The 14,403-nt window shown below is 60.1% G+C and overlaps 1 protein-coding gene across 8 annotated transcripts in view; it reads left to right on the plus strand.

Moving 5' to 3' along the window:
• The window catches only part of CIPC (CLOCK interacting pacemaker), a 66,644-nt gene extending 63,069 nt beyond the window's left edge, over positions 1–3,575 (plus strand). For all 8 annotated transcript variants that reach the window (XM_089322422.1, XM_051825994.3, XM_008271997.5 and 5 more), the window contains one exon: positions 177–3,575. In XM_089322422.1, the coding sequence (XP_089178548.1) occupies positions 177–1,070 (894 nt within the window). In that variant the 3' untranslated portion in view covers positions 1,071–3,575. The remainder of the gene's footprint in view (positions 1–176) is intronic.
• The last annotated feature ends 10,828 nt before the right edge of the window (positions 3,576–14,403 follow it).

Below are 14,403 nucleotides of genomic sequence, written 5' to 3' on the forward strand. Positions count from 1 at the left end.
AAAAATCAATAATTTGGTGGTGTCGACACAGGTGGCTTTTCCAGCCCCTTCTTAGGTCGTGGTCTCGACAAGCCTAGCAGTCTGTGAGGGAAGCCGTGCACCTGAACTTGGAGCGTCTGCTTCGCTCGCCCCGCAGTGGGTAACGCGCATGTGCCTCTCTCCTCCTCTGTCTTCAGGGCAGCAGCTCGTCCCAGCTCCAGTCCTGGACGGTCCAGCCCTCCTTCGAGGTAATCTCAGCACAGCCACAGCTCCTGTTCCTGCACCCGCCCGTCCCGTCTCCCGTCAGCCCGAGTCATGCTGGCGAGAAGAAGGCAGACTCCAGGAACTACTTGCCCATCCTGAACTCTTACACCAAAATAGCCCCCCACCCAGGCAAAAGGGGCCTCCCCCTCAGCCCAGAAGAGAGAGGAGCACGGGCAGTGCAGAAGAAGGCCTGCACCGAGAGCCTGGCGTCCAGCCCGTCTTCCAGGGAGCCGACCAGGACTGGCGCGGCACCTGCCAGCCCCTCCGCTCCGGCCCCTCCCAGCGCCAGGCTCGCCGAGGACTCCGCTCTGCAGGGGGTGCCCTCCCTGGTGGCAGGTGGAAGTCCACAGACTCTTCAGCCCGTATCCAGCAGCCACGTGGCTAAAGCTCCCAGCCTGACCTTTGCCTGCCCCGCCAGTCCTGTCTGCGCCTCTGACAGCACCCTGCACGGGCTGGAGAGCAGCGGCCCGCTGTCCCCGCTGTCAGCCCACTACAGCTCGCCTCTGTGCGCCGCCGAGCACCTGTGCCGCAGCCCCGAGCTCTTCCCAGAGCAGCGGCAGAGCAAGCACAGGCGCTTCCACAACACGCTGGTTGTCCTGCACAGGTCCGGCCTGCTGGAGATCACCTTGAAAACCAAGGAGCTGATTCGGCAGAACCAGGCCACCCAGGTGGAACTGGACCAGCTGAAGGAGCAGACGCAGCTGTTTATAGAGGCCACCAAGAGCAGGGCTCCGGAGGCATGGGCCAAGCTGCAGGCGTCCTTAACGTCTGGGTCCAGTCACGCCAGCAGTGACCTAGACGCGTTCCCTGACCAGCCAGATATCTAGCGCGGCCGGCCTGCTTCCCGAGTGGTTCTGTGGCTGCAGCTGTTAGCTCCCCCTGCTTCCCGAAGCTTCCGTCAGCCCTTCTGAACCCTGACTGTATCGCAGTTCTCTTCCGAAGCCACGTGCCAATCCCAGGCTGCTGTCCTCACCTGTGGCCTCCACACAGGCGACGTACGTCTCGTTGCACTAAGGACTCCCATTCGAGGCGACCTCGTGTTCCTTTTCCTTGGCCTCCGGGCTCTCTGTTGGGTCACAGGGTAAGGCGAGAGAGAGGACTGGGCAGGGGCCGGGGGCTCTTCCAGCTGCCCAGCCTCCGCCCCCGCTCACTCACTGCAGTCAGGGCTGCAGTGGCGTGAAGAGAGACCTGTCAAGCTGGGGAGTGGGTCCTCCCCTGAGTGGGTCAGAGAATAAAGCACAAGGCGGAGTGTTTGCGTTGCGCCAGGCACCGCGCCAGCCAGTGAAGCCTGCCGTGCCCTGGGCACAGGCTGCTCCTGGGACGAGCGCTTACTCACGGAAGCTGTGTTTTCTTTGACTCAAAAGGCAAGGGGAAAGGGTAGTACCATTTGACTCAGACACTCTTCAGGCAAAAGAGCTCAGATTTTTAAGACAGGGAGTGGCTCCAGTACCATCTGGAACTGGAGCTGATGAATTGCTTTTGGAATCTAGAGACCGAAGGAGTAGACAAGGCCAGCGTCTCCTGGTCAGGGCCGGGAAGATTCTGGCGACGCAGGCTGTTGTCCTCGCTTTTGTCCCAGAGGACCTCTCAGGTCTGAGAAGCTGAAGGACAGCCTCAGGCTGCTAAGGCGGCCTGCTGCCACCCCCTACCCCCCCTCCCTCACTTGTTTTTATCAAAGAAGGAGTGCTCATTATGCCCGATAAACTTTGAATTAAATAAACTCATCCTGAGGTTACGATAAGTCCACAAAAAATTGGAAACAAATCTTGCCCGTTTTCTCTTCCCACCCTCACTCTTCTCGTGTCCCGCTCGTGCCCCGCGTCATAGCGACTGCAGAGCCGCCGTTGTGTGTTGGCTTCAGCAGCAAAGCCAGAGGTGTGCATTGGTCCCGCGAGGCTTATGCTGATGTGGGGGCCCGGGAGGGTTCCCAGAGGGCACGCCTTCTCTACAGCTTCATCCTACGCGGCACCCGCTTCCTGAGTAGTAGACCTCCCAGTTGCTGACCCCTCATTTAAAAACCGCACCCTCTTACAAATCCTCATTCCGCATGACCAGCTCCATCTTTCCGCAAGGAAGATGTTCTTGAGGTTTCATGAGAACCAGGAGTCGATCATAATCACGAGGTGGTTGTAACTCTGACAACTTGAGAATCGTAAGGCTGCAGATTGCCTGGCTTTGTTTACAGATGTGCAGGATTTAAATGTACCCTACTTAGAAACTAAACAATTCCACAAAAATCTCCGGGCGCCCCTGACCAGTGCAGTTACTATTACCTGTTTGCTCGCTGAAAGAATCGCAAAAGCCAGAGCAAGTGTGTCTTTAAGCAGACCTGGCTCCTCTTAGTTACTGTTTGTCTTTCGGCCCGTTCCCTTGCCTCCCCTGGGTCTGTGGGGTCCGACAGCCACTCCGCTCTGGGCACCATGGTAGGAAGCTTCCTTTCTGGCAGAGTGTGTTTGGCATCAAAGCTATAGAAACAGGTGCAGCCGGGACAGCCCTGGCACAGCCACGCGGCCCACTGGGTATCAGAAATCTGAAAACACTGCCGAGAACCCGACTGGGCCCACTGGCAAAACTGCAGCGCGATACGCCTCTTGGACTCCTCTTCCAAGCCAGGAGCTGCTTCTGGGTCTCCCATATGGGTGCAGGGGAAGAGGAGTTCCCTGCCTGTCACGGTGAAAGCACACAGGAGCCAGCCTCGCCCCGCAGTGCTAAGTGGCGAGGAGACGCAGCACCAGCCCTGGCTCTTCTTAGCACTGGAGCCTCTCCGGGCCGTTAGCCCTGCTGCCCTTCCCCTCGGGAGCTGTAACGTGGAGAAGCCGGAGCTTGGAGGGACAGATCCATCACGGTCAGCGGCCTGATCAGCAAGCGAAAGAACCTCGGAGGCGGCAGGAAGATCTTTGCTGGGGGCCCAAGGCCGTGAGCAGCAGTGGCCTTGGCAGTGCCTGGTGTCGTTTGGTTTGCAGTGCGGTGAAGCTGTGGTTTTCTGAAAGTGAGAAGCCAGCTTTAGTCCAGACCAACCCTTGAGAGAACTTTTCAATAGATTTTATTGGCACTGGTGAGACACACCTGGGAAAAGTCGCTGCTTGATTTGGCGTGGGAATGGAGCTTCGTGACTTTTGTGATTTACTGCGCTCTCGTTGCTTTTCATGGACCTGGTGTCGTCCGACGTCCTGCCCTGACTCCCGTGCGTACGTTGAAGTGGTTTTCCAGCTCTGAGTTCTTTAGGGTAGAAGTTTCTTTACCAAATGTGAATTCTTTTAAGAACGTATGAAGTTTTGTAGAAATTGACTGTGAAATGTCAGAGAAAATAAAAGTCACTTACTTGAAAACTATTTGGCCCTTTTGCTTGATAACTGCTTAAGCATACGCAGTGCAGTTAGGGGCAAACATTTGACTTCAGTCTCAAACATAGGGACGCATGTCACTTGGGAATGCTGGGATTAGCGCCTTAACCTGTGGCAGTGCCCTGGTCAGACCCTGGCTGGCGTGGACACGGGAGGACCCGCAGGCAGGCTCAGTCCTGCATCCCCCGAGGTCCCGGAGCTTCACGCTGAGCATGCTGGGAGGAGTGAGAGAACCCGGCCCGGCAGTTTCTTCTTTGTGGTCCCTTCAATATAACCATTCGGTAACGACTGCACGTGTGCCTGTCTAAAGCCACAGGAAATGCAGTTCCTACAGCACATGCACTTCCCAGCCTTCCTCCATCTTCCCAAGCTCTGCTCCCTGCCGGCATTCCCCTCGGGAATCTGGACAGGGAGACGCAGGGCCCGCTCTGCCTCCCACCCCAGACCGTGGGAGAGAGGGCTTCTGACTGTCACAGTCGAATTCTCACAGCCCCATTTCTGCCCTGCACACCAATCTAAGTGACTTCTGAAAATACGGCTGTGAGGCCACTAGCAGGAAACAGAAGTAGGTAAAGCTGGCTGGAGCTGAAGTAAAGGGAGGCGCCCTTCCCTAGAAGTGGGGGCCGGGGAGTGGGAGCACAGAAAGCATGCAAGGCCCGGGAGAGCCCGGCCTGGGTGTGGAGCCACCTGCTCTTCCAGGGCCATCCGTGAACTTGCCTGTTGGGTCCTCGCTGAGGGCCTCACCGTGGGCGGCAGCCTGGTGCCAGGGCGTCTCACGACCCCTGCGTTCACGTGTCGTGCCGGTGACTCATGGACAGTGACTGAGAACGTCACTTCACCTCTCATCTCAGCGGCATAGTAAAGAAGTGACCCAGCTCCCTCTACCATTCCTTCTGGCGCCATCATGTTCGTTGATTGAATTCAGAGAAGAAAAATCTGGGGGCTGAGAAAAGAGGGTCCCCGTGCCCTGGGAGGAGGGCTCCTGTGGGATCTTCGGCTTCTTCCAGCTGACCCTGGGAGAAGCATTTCACCTTCCCTTGGGTAACCTGCTTTCAGCTAGCGTGGGTTCACCAGTCCCCTCATGAAAACCAAAAGACAGCTCTCAAGAAGGAGCCCAGAGGACAGTAACGGGTGTGGCTTGCTGGCTGGCCATCTGCAGAGAGCTCTGCTTCGATCTGGGGTGAGGGGCGGGTCTGCTTTCTTGCAGAGTGTGCAAGTGAGCCTTCTCCCCACAGGCAGGGAAGCCGCTTCCGCCTGAGTCCCAGGTGCCCTCGCTGGGTTGACCGTGATGTTCGCCATACGCGGATTTTTTCCTTACTTTCCCTTTCATCAGAGACTACACAGATGCAGTGTGCTGGGTGAGGTTTCAGCTCTGGTCCCAGCCTGCCGGCGTCACCTTTCATCCACACCCCAGGAGACATGAGATGAGACGGGGTGCAGTCGGGTGACTCAGGGCTGTCACAAAGGCCGAGAGAGGCAGCGGGAAGCTCTTGCAGCCACCCCCCTTTCCTTGATCCAAGGAGGAGGGCAGTGACCCCTTCTGTACGCTCGACACCCTGGGGTTAGGGTGCGGCACAAGCAGATGGCTCCCCTGCCCCCTGTGCACAACCCAGTGATGCCATTCGGGCAATGCCGCTCAGCCTGGGAAAGATGGCACTCGCTTGGGAGAACTAAGACTGTCTTCTACCCATATCGCATTGACAGCTAACGGGAAGGGAGCAGGTGTCACGCCAGCACGGCTAGTCTTCGACCGCCTCCTGGGAGGGGGTGTCCCGTGCACCCGTGTGTGGCCCGCCCCCGGCTTGCTCCTCTCAGCTTCCCGCCTTCCTTCTCAGACACGTGGCCCCTCTGTCTCCATCTGAAGGATGCTTATGCAAGACATTAGCGAGCCAGCTAGCGGCTGCAAAGGACTCTCGGCAGGCGTCCCGCCTCCTCGGCTGGCAGCTGGCAGAGATGAGCGGGGAGGGGACACAAGCCCAGGGAGTCTGCGATCTTAACCCAGCGAGTGGGTGGGAGCTGCTAGGAAATAAAGGAGAATAAAAAAACCTGAAGCAGGATCCCAAGGAGGTCCCGGCCTCAGAGGCCGGCGCCCGGGAGCAGGAGGAGGAGCCATAGAACAGCTGAAGTCGCGGCCTGGGGAGGGCGCTTGCTCACTCTGCTGAGCGGTGGCGGAGCAGAGGGGAGCGAGGCCCTGTTCCCTGGCAGCAGCCCGCGAGCCCGCTGGGTGGGCAGATGGGAGTGCTTGGCTGGGAGCCTGACCTTCCACCTGGGGCTGAGAGTGGAAAAACCAGCAGCCCTAGAAAGTCCGGGCCTGTGACCCTGCCGTGGATGGTAAAAACCACAGTCAGGCCTCTGCTCCCTGCTGGACAGAGGGCCAGAGCAGCCCGGCGCCCTGTGCAGGCTGGCTGGAACCAACCGACAGCAGGCGACAGCAGGGAGCAGGGAGAGCAGGCGCAGGCACGCAAACCTTCTAACGTGCAGGGGGGCCATGGATGAGGGCGAGAGCAAGGCTCAGGTGCACAGAGCCCCTCCTTCCCGGTGAGAGGGGCACTTAGCCAATGTCAGAGGTGGTAAATGATTTCTAGGGGAGATGAATGGACAGTAGCTTGGGACAAAGTCCGTCCAGGCCTGGTGACAGCGCTCAGCCTGCCTCCTGCAGCCTGGGTGCAATGAATGAAACTCAGGGAGTGACCGAAAGCGACTCCTTCCCTCCTTGACAGGTAAAGCCTCTTCCGGCACCTGCTGGTCTCCAGAGGCCTTTCATTTTAAATAGCCAGCATATCAGGGGCAAAGAAGCAGCTTGTGGAATCCCACCCAAACGGAGCCGCACACCCCAGCAGGCCATGCGGCACTGGAGCCCACACAGGGCAGCCCGGCTCCCCAGGTGGCTGGGGGAGTGCAATTCTGATTCCCCTCTGTTCTCCCACAAGGCTTCTGAGGCCCCCTTGCTTATCGCAAGTAAGCATTCCCTTGAGCAAAACCCACAGAGGAAGACCCTGGCCACAACAAACAGCCCAGGATCCCCTCCCGCTGCAGACACAGGCCTGGCTGACCGTGTGTTGTCACCGCTAGGTCCCGGCTCCAGCAGGCCCAGTGCAGGTGGGTGTGGGGGGCAGGAGGTGGGGACAACCTTAAGGGAAAAGCCTTTTTTTCTTAAGACACCCACATGGCTGCTTCCCAAAGTGAACTTAGAAGCAGTGCGTTTTCCAGGCCCTGCCGATTTTACAAGGGTCCACTGTGCTGCGACTCTTTCAGCGAGTGAGTCGCTAACGTTGCTGGCTGTACCGGGTGGGCTGGGCCACGCTGCTGATGTCACTTCCGCTCAGCCTGGCCCTGCCGACCTCAGGGGCATTAGGAAATGTGGGAGAGTACGCCCAGAATGCTAGACATCTCTGCCTGTTTGTTGGTCTCTAGTAAAGGGGGAAATGGTTCTGGGATCCACAGGGTCAGAGGTGAGCTCGCCCCAGCCAGCACAGGGCAGCCACAGGGTAATCCCACTTTGGGCACCTTTGAAAATCCTGGAAACGTGATCCCCGCCACGCGTTTGTTCGCGCCTGTGTTCTCACACCCAATCTTTTCCACTTATGGCCCTTGTAACCATTCCCGAAGCTTCTTCTGCAGCCAAAGCGTTGTCATGGCAACCTCAGGGTAACAGCATGCCTTAAACTGTCAACACCTTATGGCCAAGGCACTGACCCGGCTGTCACGTAAGAGCCAATGACTGACACACACATGGTCCTTGCTTCTCGATGGCCACCAGCCAGCTGTCACGCGGTGGTCTCACTGGCTCTGAGACATCCGGAGTTGGGAGAGTGAGCTGGACAAGGTCAAGTGTCCTGCTCGCTTCTACTTGGCCTTCAAAAACCAAGGCTTCGAGATCCCCTTTGGGCGAGGGCAAGAGTCTCCAACCATGAAGTCAAGAACAGAAGTGTTGGGATGGACGGGCACAGTAAATCAGTGGGTACATCCATGCGTGCAGGAGAGAGCTCTTGGACCCGGCCTGTCCTGCGGTCACCTTCAGGCCTCTGTGTTCACCCACAGCAGCACCTGCCGCTGCTTCCCGAGGTCACTTGGCCCACAGGACCCCTCCCCTGCCTCACTATAGACCCCGCACAAAACACTTGTAAAAGTTCATGGCCAACATGGAGGATACGTGTGGTCCCGTGTCCTGGGGCCCTGGTATCCGAGCCATGGGAAAAGCAGTAACTCTTGATGCGCCTGGTGCCCGGGGAGGGTCACAGACCAGAGCAGCAGGAGGTCTCCCAGGCAAGCGAGCGGAGATCTGGGCTCAGCCCTGGCAAGTGGTGGAGCTCGGAGAACTGGGAGGAGGGGAACAGCAGTGTAGCCAAGGGGACGAGCGTGGGTTCAGATCTTGATCTGGTCTCCGAATGGTCCTAGCAGTTACGCCATCTCCCAGGAACTTCCTGGCCTACGTGACTGCTGTGCCTGCACGTCAAGTGTCCGGAGTGGTGGGCGCCCAGCAGGAATCCTAAGTTGGCTACTGTGGGTCAGCCATGCCATGCGGGGAATTAGGACCTGGCTGGCCGGCCGAGCTGGTCCAAGTCCAAGGCCAGCTTTCCACCCTGTCCTTACAGGCAGTGGCCAACAAGTCAGCCCAGCTCCCCGCCTGCCTCTGCCACCCTGCTGCACCCAGGACAGAGCCACTCCTTAGTACACACCCTGCAGAACACCTGCCAAGCATGCTCTGCCACTTTCCCCAGCCCGTCCCAGGCCTCACCCCTCCTGAGGGCGTTCCACCAGCAGGATCGGTGCAATAGAGGAGCTGGGAGTAGACCGCCAGCCCCTCCCTAGCTGGGATCCTAATCTCACACCTGGCCCTGCCTGCCTGCTGGTGACTCAGGCTCCTGCACAGTTTGTCCTACCTGTACCAGGAGAACTCCTCAAGCCCCCACTCCCTTGATCACATGTCTGCCCTCCCCCACATCTCCCGGGCAGGGACCTGTGAAAACCTTGATGCCCAGGCCACGCCCCCTCCATTCTATCAGCCTCTCTGGGCTGTGGAACCTCCCCCACCACTCCCCAGCCCGCAATTTCTGCAGCTCCCACAACGCTGGGAGCCAGTCGGTTGGAATTGGGGACAGTAAGCAATCAGCAGCACCCCATCTCCTGGGGGCTTGGCAGAAATGCAGAGGCCCAGGCCCCCGCCCATTCGGATTCCGCGCTTAAACAAGGTTCCCAGTGACTGCCCGTTCAGCAGCACTAAGTCAATGCTCGCCGCGGGCCGGGTGCAGTGCCAGGGGTCCTGCCCACACCAGCTCACATAATCCCCACCCAGCTCTCGGCCGTTAGCACCGCCTTCCACAAGGACACAAAGTGCCATTCCTTCCACACACCCTTGCCGGCGCGGAGGGCCAGCGCAGAGCCCGATGGGGCGTGTTTCACCCGCGTCGCCCGCCCGCTGTGCGCTCCTGAGACACTGCCTCAGCCTCTCTGCGCTCCCGCAGACCAGGGCTGCGGCCAGAGTGCGGGGCGCCCCCTCAAGCCGAGCCCTCGCCCCGACCGGATCTAGCAGGGCTCAAGAACGGAGGTTAGCGCGACGAACACAGGAACCCACCCGGCGGGGTCGTGGGGGTGGCGGAGAGAAGCGGGGGTCGTGCGCACGAGCAGCCTCCGCGGGGCGCGGGCGCGGGCGAGGCGTCCCGGTCCCCGCGCTCCCTGACGCCCCTCCTCGCCAGCGGGCCGTGTCGGCAGCCCCGGTCTGGCCCCAGATGTCGCCCTTCGAGGATGGGCGAGGCCGAGCCGGGGTCACCTGTGGCGGCGCAGCCCCAAGCGCGGCGCTGCGGCGCCCCCTTCCGGCCGGCCCGAGCCGCTGCAGCGGGCGTCGCCGTCCCAGACGCAGGCTTAGAAGGGTCTTCGAGGGTGGTTCGGTGGTTCGTGCTCCTCGGGGCGCATGGTCCCTTCCAGAAATTGAATTTTCTCTCGGGAAAGCGTCGCTAACCCAGTCCTTCCTCGCGCGGGCCAGGCCCGCCGCCGCTGCCGCTGACCTCTGCGGGCCAGGTGCATCAACTTCAGCTCCGGGTCCTTTCACTGAGCCGCATCGTCCGCTGCGTTTCCCCTGGAAGCAGGGCGCCTGCTTCCCCCTCGGTCCTCTGAGCAGCCCGCAGGGGAGGTGTGAGGGTCTGGGCTGGTGGCTAATAGCAGGCACAGCCGGGACGAGAACGCAGCTCCCCCGAAGCTGGGCCTTTCCGGGGTCACAGACTCAGAAGCTGTGGGGGCACACGGGCACAGCACGGGCTGGGGGTGGGGCACGAGGCGGGATGGGGGCTGCCTGTCCCCTTGGGGGTCGTTCAGATGGCTCAGAACCACACTCTGGACTCAGCGTGGTGACCTTTCAAAGATGCCGCTCACTGAGCGGGGACTTGGGAGGGTCCGCCCCCCCCCCCCCCCCCCGCCTCCCCCTACCCTCACCCCGGGTTCCAGGTCAGTGCCCTGCTGTGGGTCTAAGGAGCCTGGCCCCTGGGTGTGGACGAACTCCACATGAGAGCCCAGGTCGCCAGGGCCCGTTGGCCTCTCTGGAAGCTTCTCTTTCCCTGACTGTCCTCGCTGAGCATTCGCGGATGCCTGCTTCCAGGGCTCCGCTGGGCTGGCCTCCAGCTGCCTCAGCCCCTCCGGCAGGCTCAGTTGTCTCTGGCACTTTATCACCGTTGGGCCCTGGAGCAGGGCTCCCAGCCTGTGCTGTCCTCAGAGGCCCCAGATTCTCCTCCCCCAAGAACACCTGCTCCATCCAGTGCACCTGGCTCATAGCCCTTGGCCTGGGAGGGGTCCAGGGCCACCTGTTTCCACCTGCAGAGTCCCTGCGAGCGGCCGACTGTCGGCTCCACAGAGTGGGGAGCTGAGCCTGGGTCCCTTCTCTGTGCACCACTGCCTGTTCCGTGGTGAGTGCTCTGTCACTGTGTTGAATGAATGATGACTCAAGGAATTAATGTGTGAGTACTTGACCCCTTGTTAATGTTCAGCAGGGAATTTACTGGGTGTCTACAGGAGTCCACGACAGGCAGACTGCAAGAGGACAGACTCTGGAGCCGACAGCCTGGGTTCGAGCCCCAGTTCTGCTGCTTAGGAGCTGTGAGGCTTTGGACAAGTTACATAACATCACTGTGCATCTGTTTTATTTTTGTGTTTTTAAGCTGGAGAGTAGGAGTTGTAATAAATCAGGGTTGCTAGGAGGAACAAATGACAGGTGTAGTGTGTGTGTGAGAGACAAGGGGCTGGCGCATACAGGATGCTCAGCCGGTGTTGACCATTATTACACAGTAGTAGAGTTATTGCCTCAACAATGCTGTCAGGGCCCTCCCCCAGCCTGAGGTCCCCAACCCCCACTCCTGCCCCTCCTCCCGGGTTTGCAGCACAGCTGTGAGGTGAGACCCACGGGAGGGAGGGAGTTGGAGTGACAGCTGCTGAGGGTGTGGGAGTTTGAGATGGACACTTCCCTGAGAGGGGCAGCGTAGAGAGGCTGGGAGAGTCCTGAGGGGCTGATGCCCACCTGGGTGCAGAGGGCCATGAAGGGGACTGCTTTGCCAGTCAGGAGGGGCGCAGGCCCCTGCCTGCATTTCCAAGTCCACTCTTGCTTCTGGAAGCCGTCTTGGTTGGAATGGCTTCCCCCAGCCCCATTTGCTGAGGCTGTGCAGGAAGGAGAGAGGTTTTTTTTTGGGGGGGGGCAGAGGACCCACTTTGGGTCCAGAGGTCCAGGGGTCTCTGAAGTTCCCAGTGGAGTGCACCAGCAGCTTCAGGCTGATTCCCTGGAAAATGAACATAGCATAGCCGTGGCCTTGGCTCTCCCGCCTATGGCACCTGTGGGTCATCTGGAAAAACTACACATGAATTCATGCGCCACTCACCTGAGTGGGACCCCGTGGGCTGCAGGGGCCAGGGTTTTGTGGGAAGAGGTTGGAGGAAGGAGGCAGGTCCTGGGGCAGCACAGCCTGAGGGGGCGGGATGCAGCCGCACCCTGGCTCTCCTAACACAGCCTTGTGGTTCCCGAAAGTCAGCTGGCGTCTCTGCCGCCTCACATCCTCCCTGCCTCCACTCCCACCCACAGCTCTGCTTTCCTGCCGGCCGATACCTGTACGTCGTGCATGACCCAGACGTTGCCTCCTCTGGGAAGTCTCCCCATCCACTCACAGTCCGGCGAGCGCCCTGTCCCCACCCCGTCCCACTGTCTGCGATTTGTCCTCTTCCCGGTGAGCCCCAGAGGCCAGCTGCTGGGTCCCATTCATCCTTGCATTCCTGGTTCTTGGCGTCATGCCTGGCACGGAGTCTGCACCAGTGGATGTTTGAGGAATGAATGGAGTTGCTGAACCGGTACCATGCGTAGGGAGGGGAAGGGGGCAGCAGCAGGAGCAGCCAAGCCACCCCAGCCTCCTCGCCCTGGCTGGAGTTCAGGCCCAAGGCCTCGTCTCTGAAGCATGGCAGATCACATGGGAGCAATGCATTCCGCTCCCTGCCCATTCCCACTCCCCAGGCATCCTTGCGGCAGGGCCAGAGGTGGGTGAGAGGAAGATGATGGGGGAGCCTGCGGGGCAGTGAGGCCAGTTGGAGGACACAGGGTACAGAGAGGAGCCTGGGCAGCTGGGGGACCAAACGCATGGACAGTGACAAGGGCAGTCGTCTTCCTAGGGACCTGAGGACTGACTGGCCATAGCCAAGGCGTCTGGGTTCAAGTTGGCTCAAATCTGTCCTCTTCCCAGAGCTGCTCAGGTTCCTGAAGCCTAGAGGGAGACAGCTCCTACTTTTCAAATCTGACAGGAGGGTGTGGGCCAAAGCAGTAGGGGCTGGAATGCTGAGACACTGCTGGGAGCCAAAGTGTCTCACTCCCCCTGACCCTGGGCACAGGAGCCAGGGGACCGATGACCCCCATTGCCACATGCAGGTGACTGCACCCCGACTCTGGAAGGCAGAGAGTTGTGGTGCAATGGCCTGTGGGTGTCCCGAGCCCCTTCTTCCACAAAGGTGGCAGAGTGGTCACCTAATGGGACAACATCGGCTGCCAACAGCCAGGCCAATGACGGTGCTGAGCCCAGCCCATGACCCCTCCCCACCCCAGTGCTCTGGACACCCTGTCCTTCGGCCGGATCATCTGAATCCCCCGTCTCAGCCTTCAGCATCATCTCTGGGCCCTGCTGCTCACCCACCCCCTCCCAGCCACCATCACCCCAGACCCTCGTCCCCTCTCAGGCGCAGCCTCCACCTCCAGCTTCTCCCACTCCAACTATTCTCCAGGGCGCCGCTTTCTGCAATCCAGCCCCAACGGAGCCGTTTGTTCCCTTGCTCAGAACCTTCGATGGCTCCCCATTGCCTGTGGGATTCACTCCAGATTGCTTAGGTTGGCATTCAAACCCTCTCAGCTCAGGGCCAGACCTCATTCTTCACTCCCTCTGCCTCTCCATGAGGTTCCCCTATGCTCCGAGGGGCCAGGCCTGTTTCTTCTGCCCGGACAGTCCTCCCTGTCCCCCTCCCCCTGCCGAAGACCCATCCATCCATCCCTCCAGGTCCTGCACGAACTGAGCCCCCCAGTCCTGACTGCAGGATGTGCCCTGTCTCCTGTGAGCACTCCCAGAAGCCTTTTTGGGGACAGCAGCTCCTTGAGGGCAGAGCTGAATCAACTCTTCTCTGGCCCCACAATCTGCAGGGCACAGTGCTGGGCGTGTGAAGTGGACAAGAGAAGAGGAGTAAGCAAATGAGCACAAAATCCATGCATCCACGCCATCAATGTTTATTAAGCACCTACTGTGTGCCTAGCCCCTGCTGGGTGTCAGGGATACAATGGGAGAGAAGGCAGGTGTGGTGCCTGCCCTGTCCATGCTGAGGAGTGGCCACAGCCCCATTCCCCCATTCATCCGGCTCCCCCAGCACTTCTGGGGACTTTCCTGCTGGTGCCCCCGGGCGTGTGTTCTGGGACTCAGACCAGCAGGACACTGGGCTCAGCAGTGTCTTTGACAGCCCAGTCAGTGCTACGCAGCTGCGTGCTCTGCAAGTCCCAGCCTGCACATCCTCAGGATGCCTCAGAGGCCTGCCAGTCACCTGCATGGGGCCCACTTTCTACAGAGCTGGCCCTCTCCAGGCCACCCCACAGCGGGCTGCCCAGGGTCTCCAGATGTCACAGGGCTCAGAGTGCCCTGGCTGGTCCCTGGGGGTGGCTGGCTCTGGCGGTGATGGGGAGCAGATGGACTCCCTTCCGTCTCCTCTTCCCCACCTGCCCTCTCACAAGGAGGAGAGGGTGAGGAGGTAGAGAAGAGTGGCACAGGAAGGTGGGAGAGGAAGTCCCCAGGTAAGATGCTCCACCCCTGGTCCCTGTGGGCCCACAGACCCCAGCACTGAACCTGCTCCCTGCCAGCACTGGCATTCACATATTGGTCACCAGATGGCATGACCCTGGCCAGTCACAGCAGCCTCTGGCTGGGGACCAGAGTCAGGCCTGGGGGTAGGAAACCTGCAGGTGGCAGGCATTACCCCCTGGAGTTGCTAGATTGTGGAGTGAGCCAGGGGTCCTGGGTCACTGGTCCAGGGTCACTCGGGAAATCAGCTGTGGTATTTGCCAGCTGGGGCATGGGGACAGAAGTGTTTTCAGTCTTTGAAGAGCTCCTGTAACTGCTTCAGCGCATGCCAGCCCTGTGACCAGCCACAGGGGCCATTCGAGCCCATCAGATCCAGCTGAAAACCTCATGCTTTATTCATGTTCTGCGTCGACAACAGGCCCATGAGCACCGTGCTACTCACTGCCCACACCTGGCCTCCACCTCCCCACCGTCCTCTCCCACTGAGCAGTCTGCAAGGAGCCCCCCCTCCCACCCCGTGT

This window comes from Oryctolagus cuniculus, chromosome 20 (genome assembly GCF_051225735.1).
Source record: "Oryctolagus cuniculus isolate XC-2025 breed Fujian yellow rabbit chromosome 20, ASM5122573v1, whole genome shotgun sequence".
Lineage (NCBI taxonomy): Eukaryota > Metazoa > Chordata > Mammalia > Lagomorpha > Leporidae > Oryctolagus > Oryctolagus cuniculus.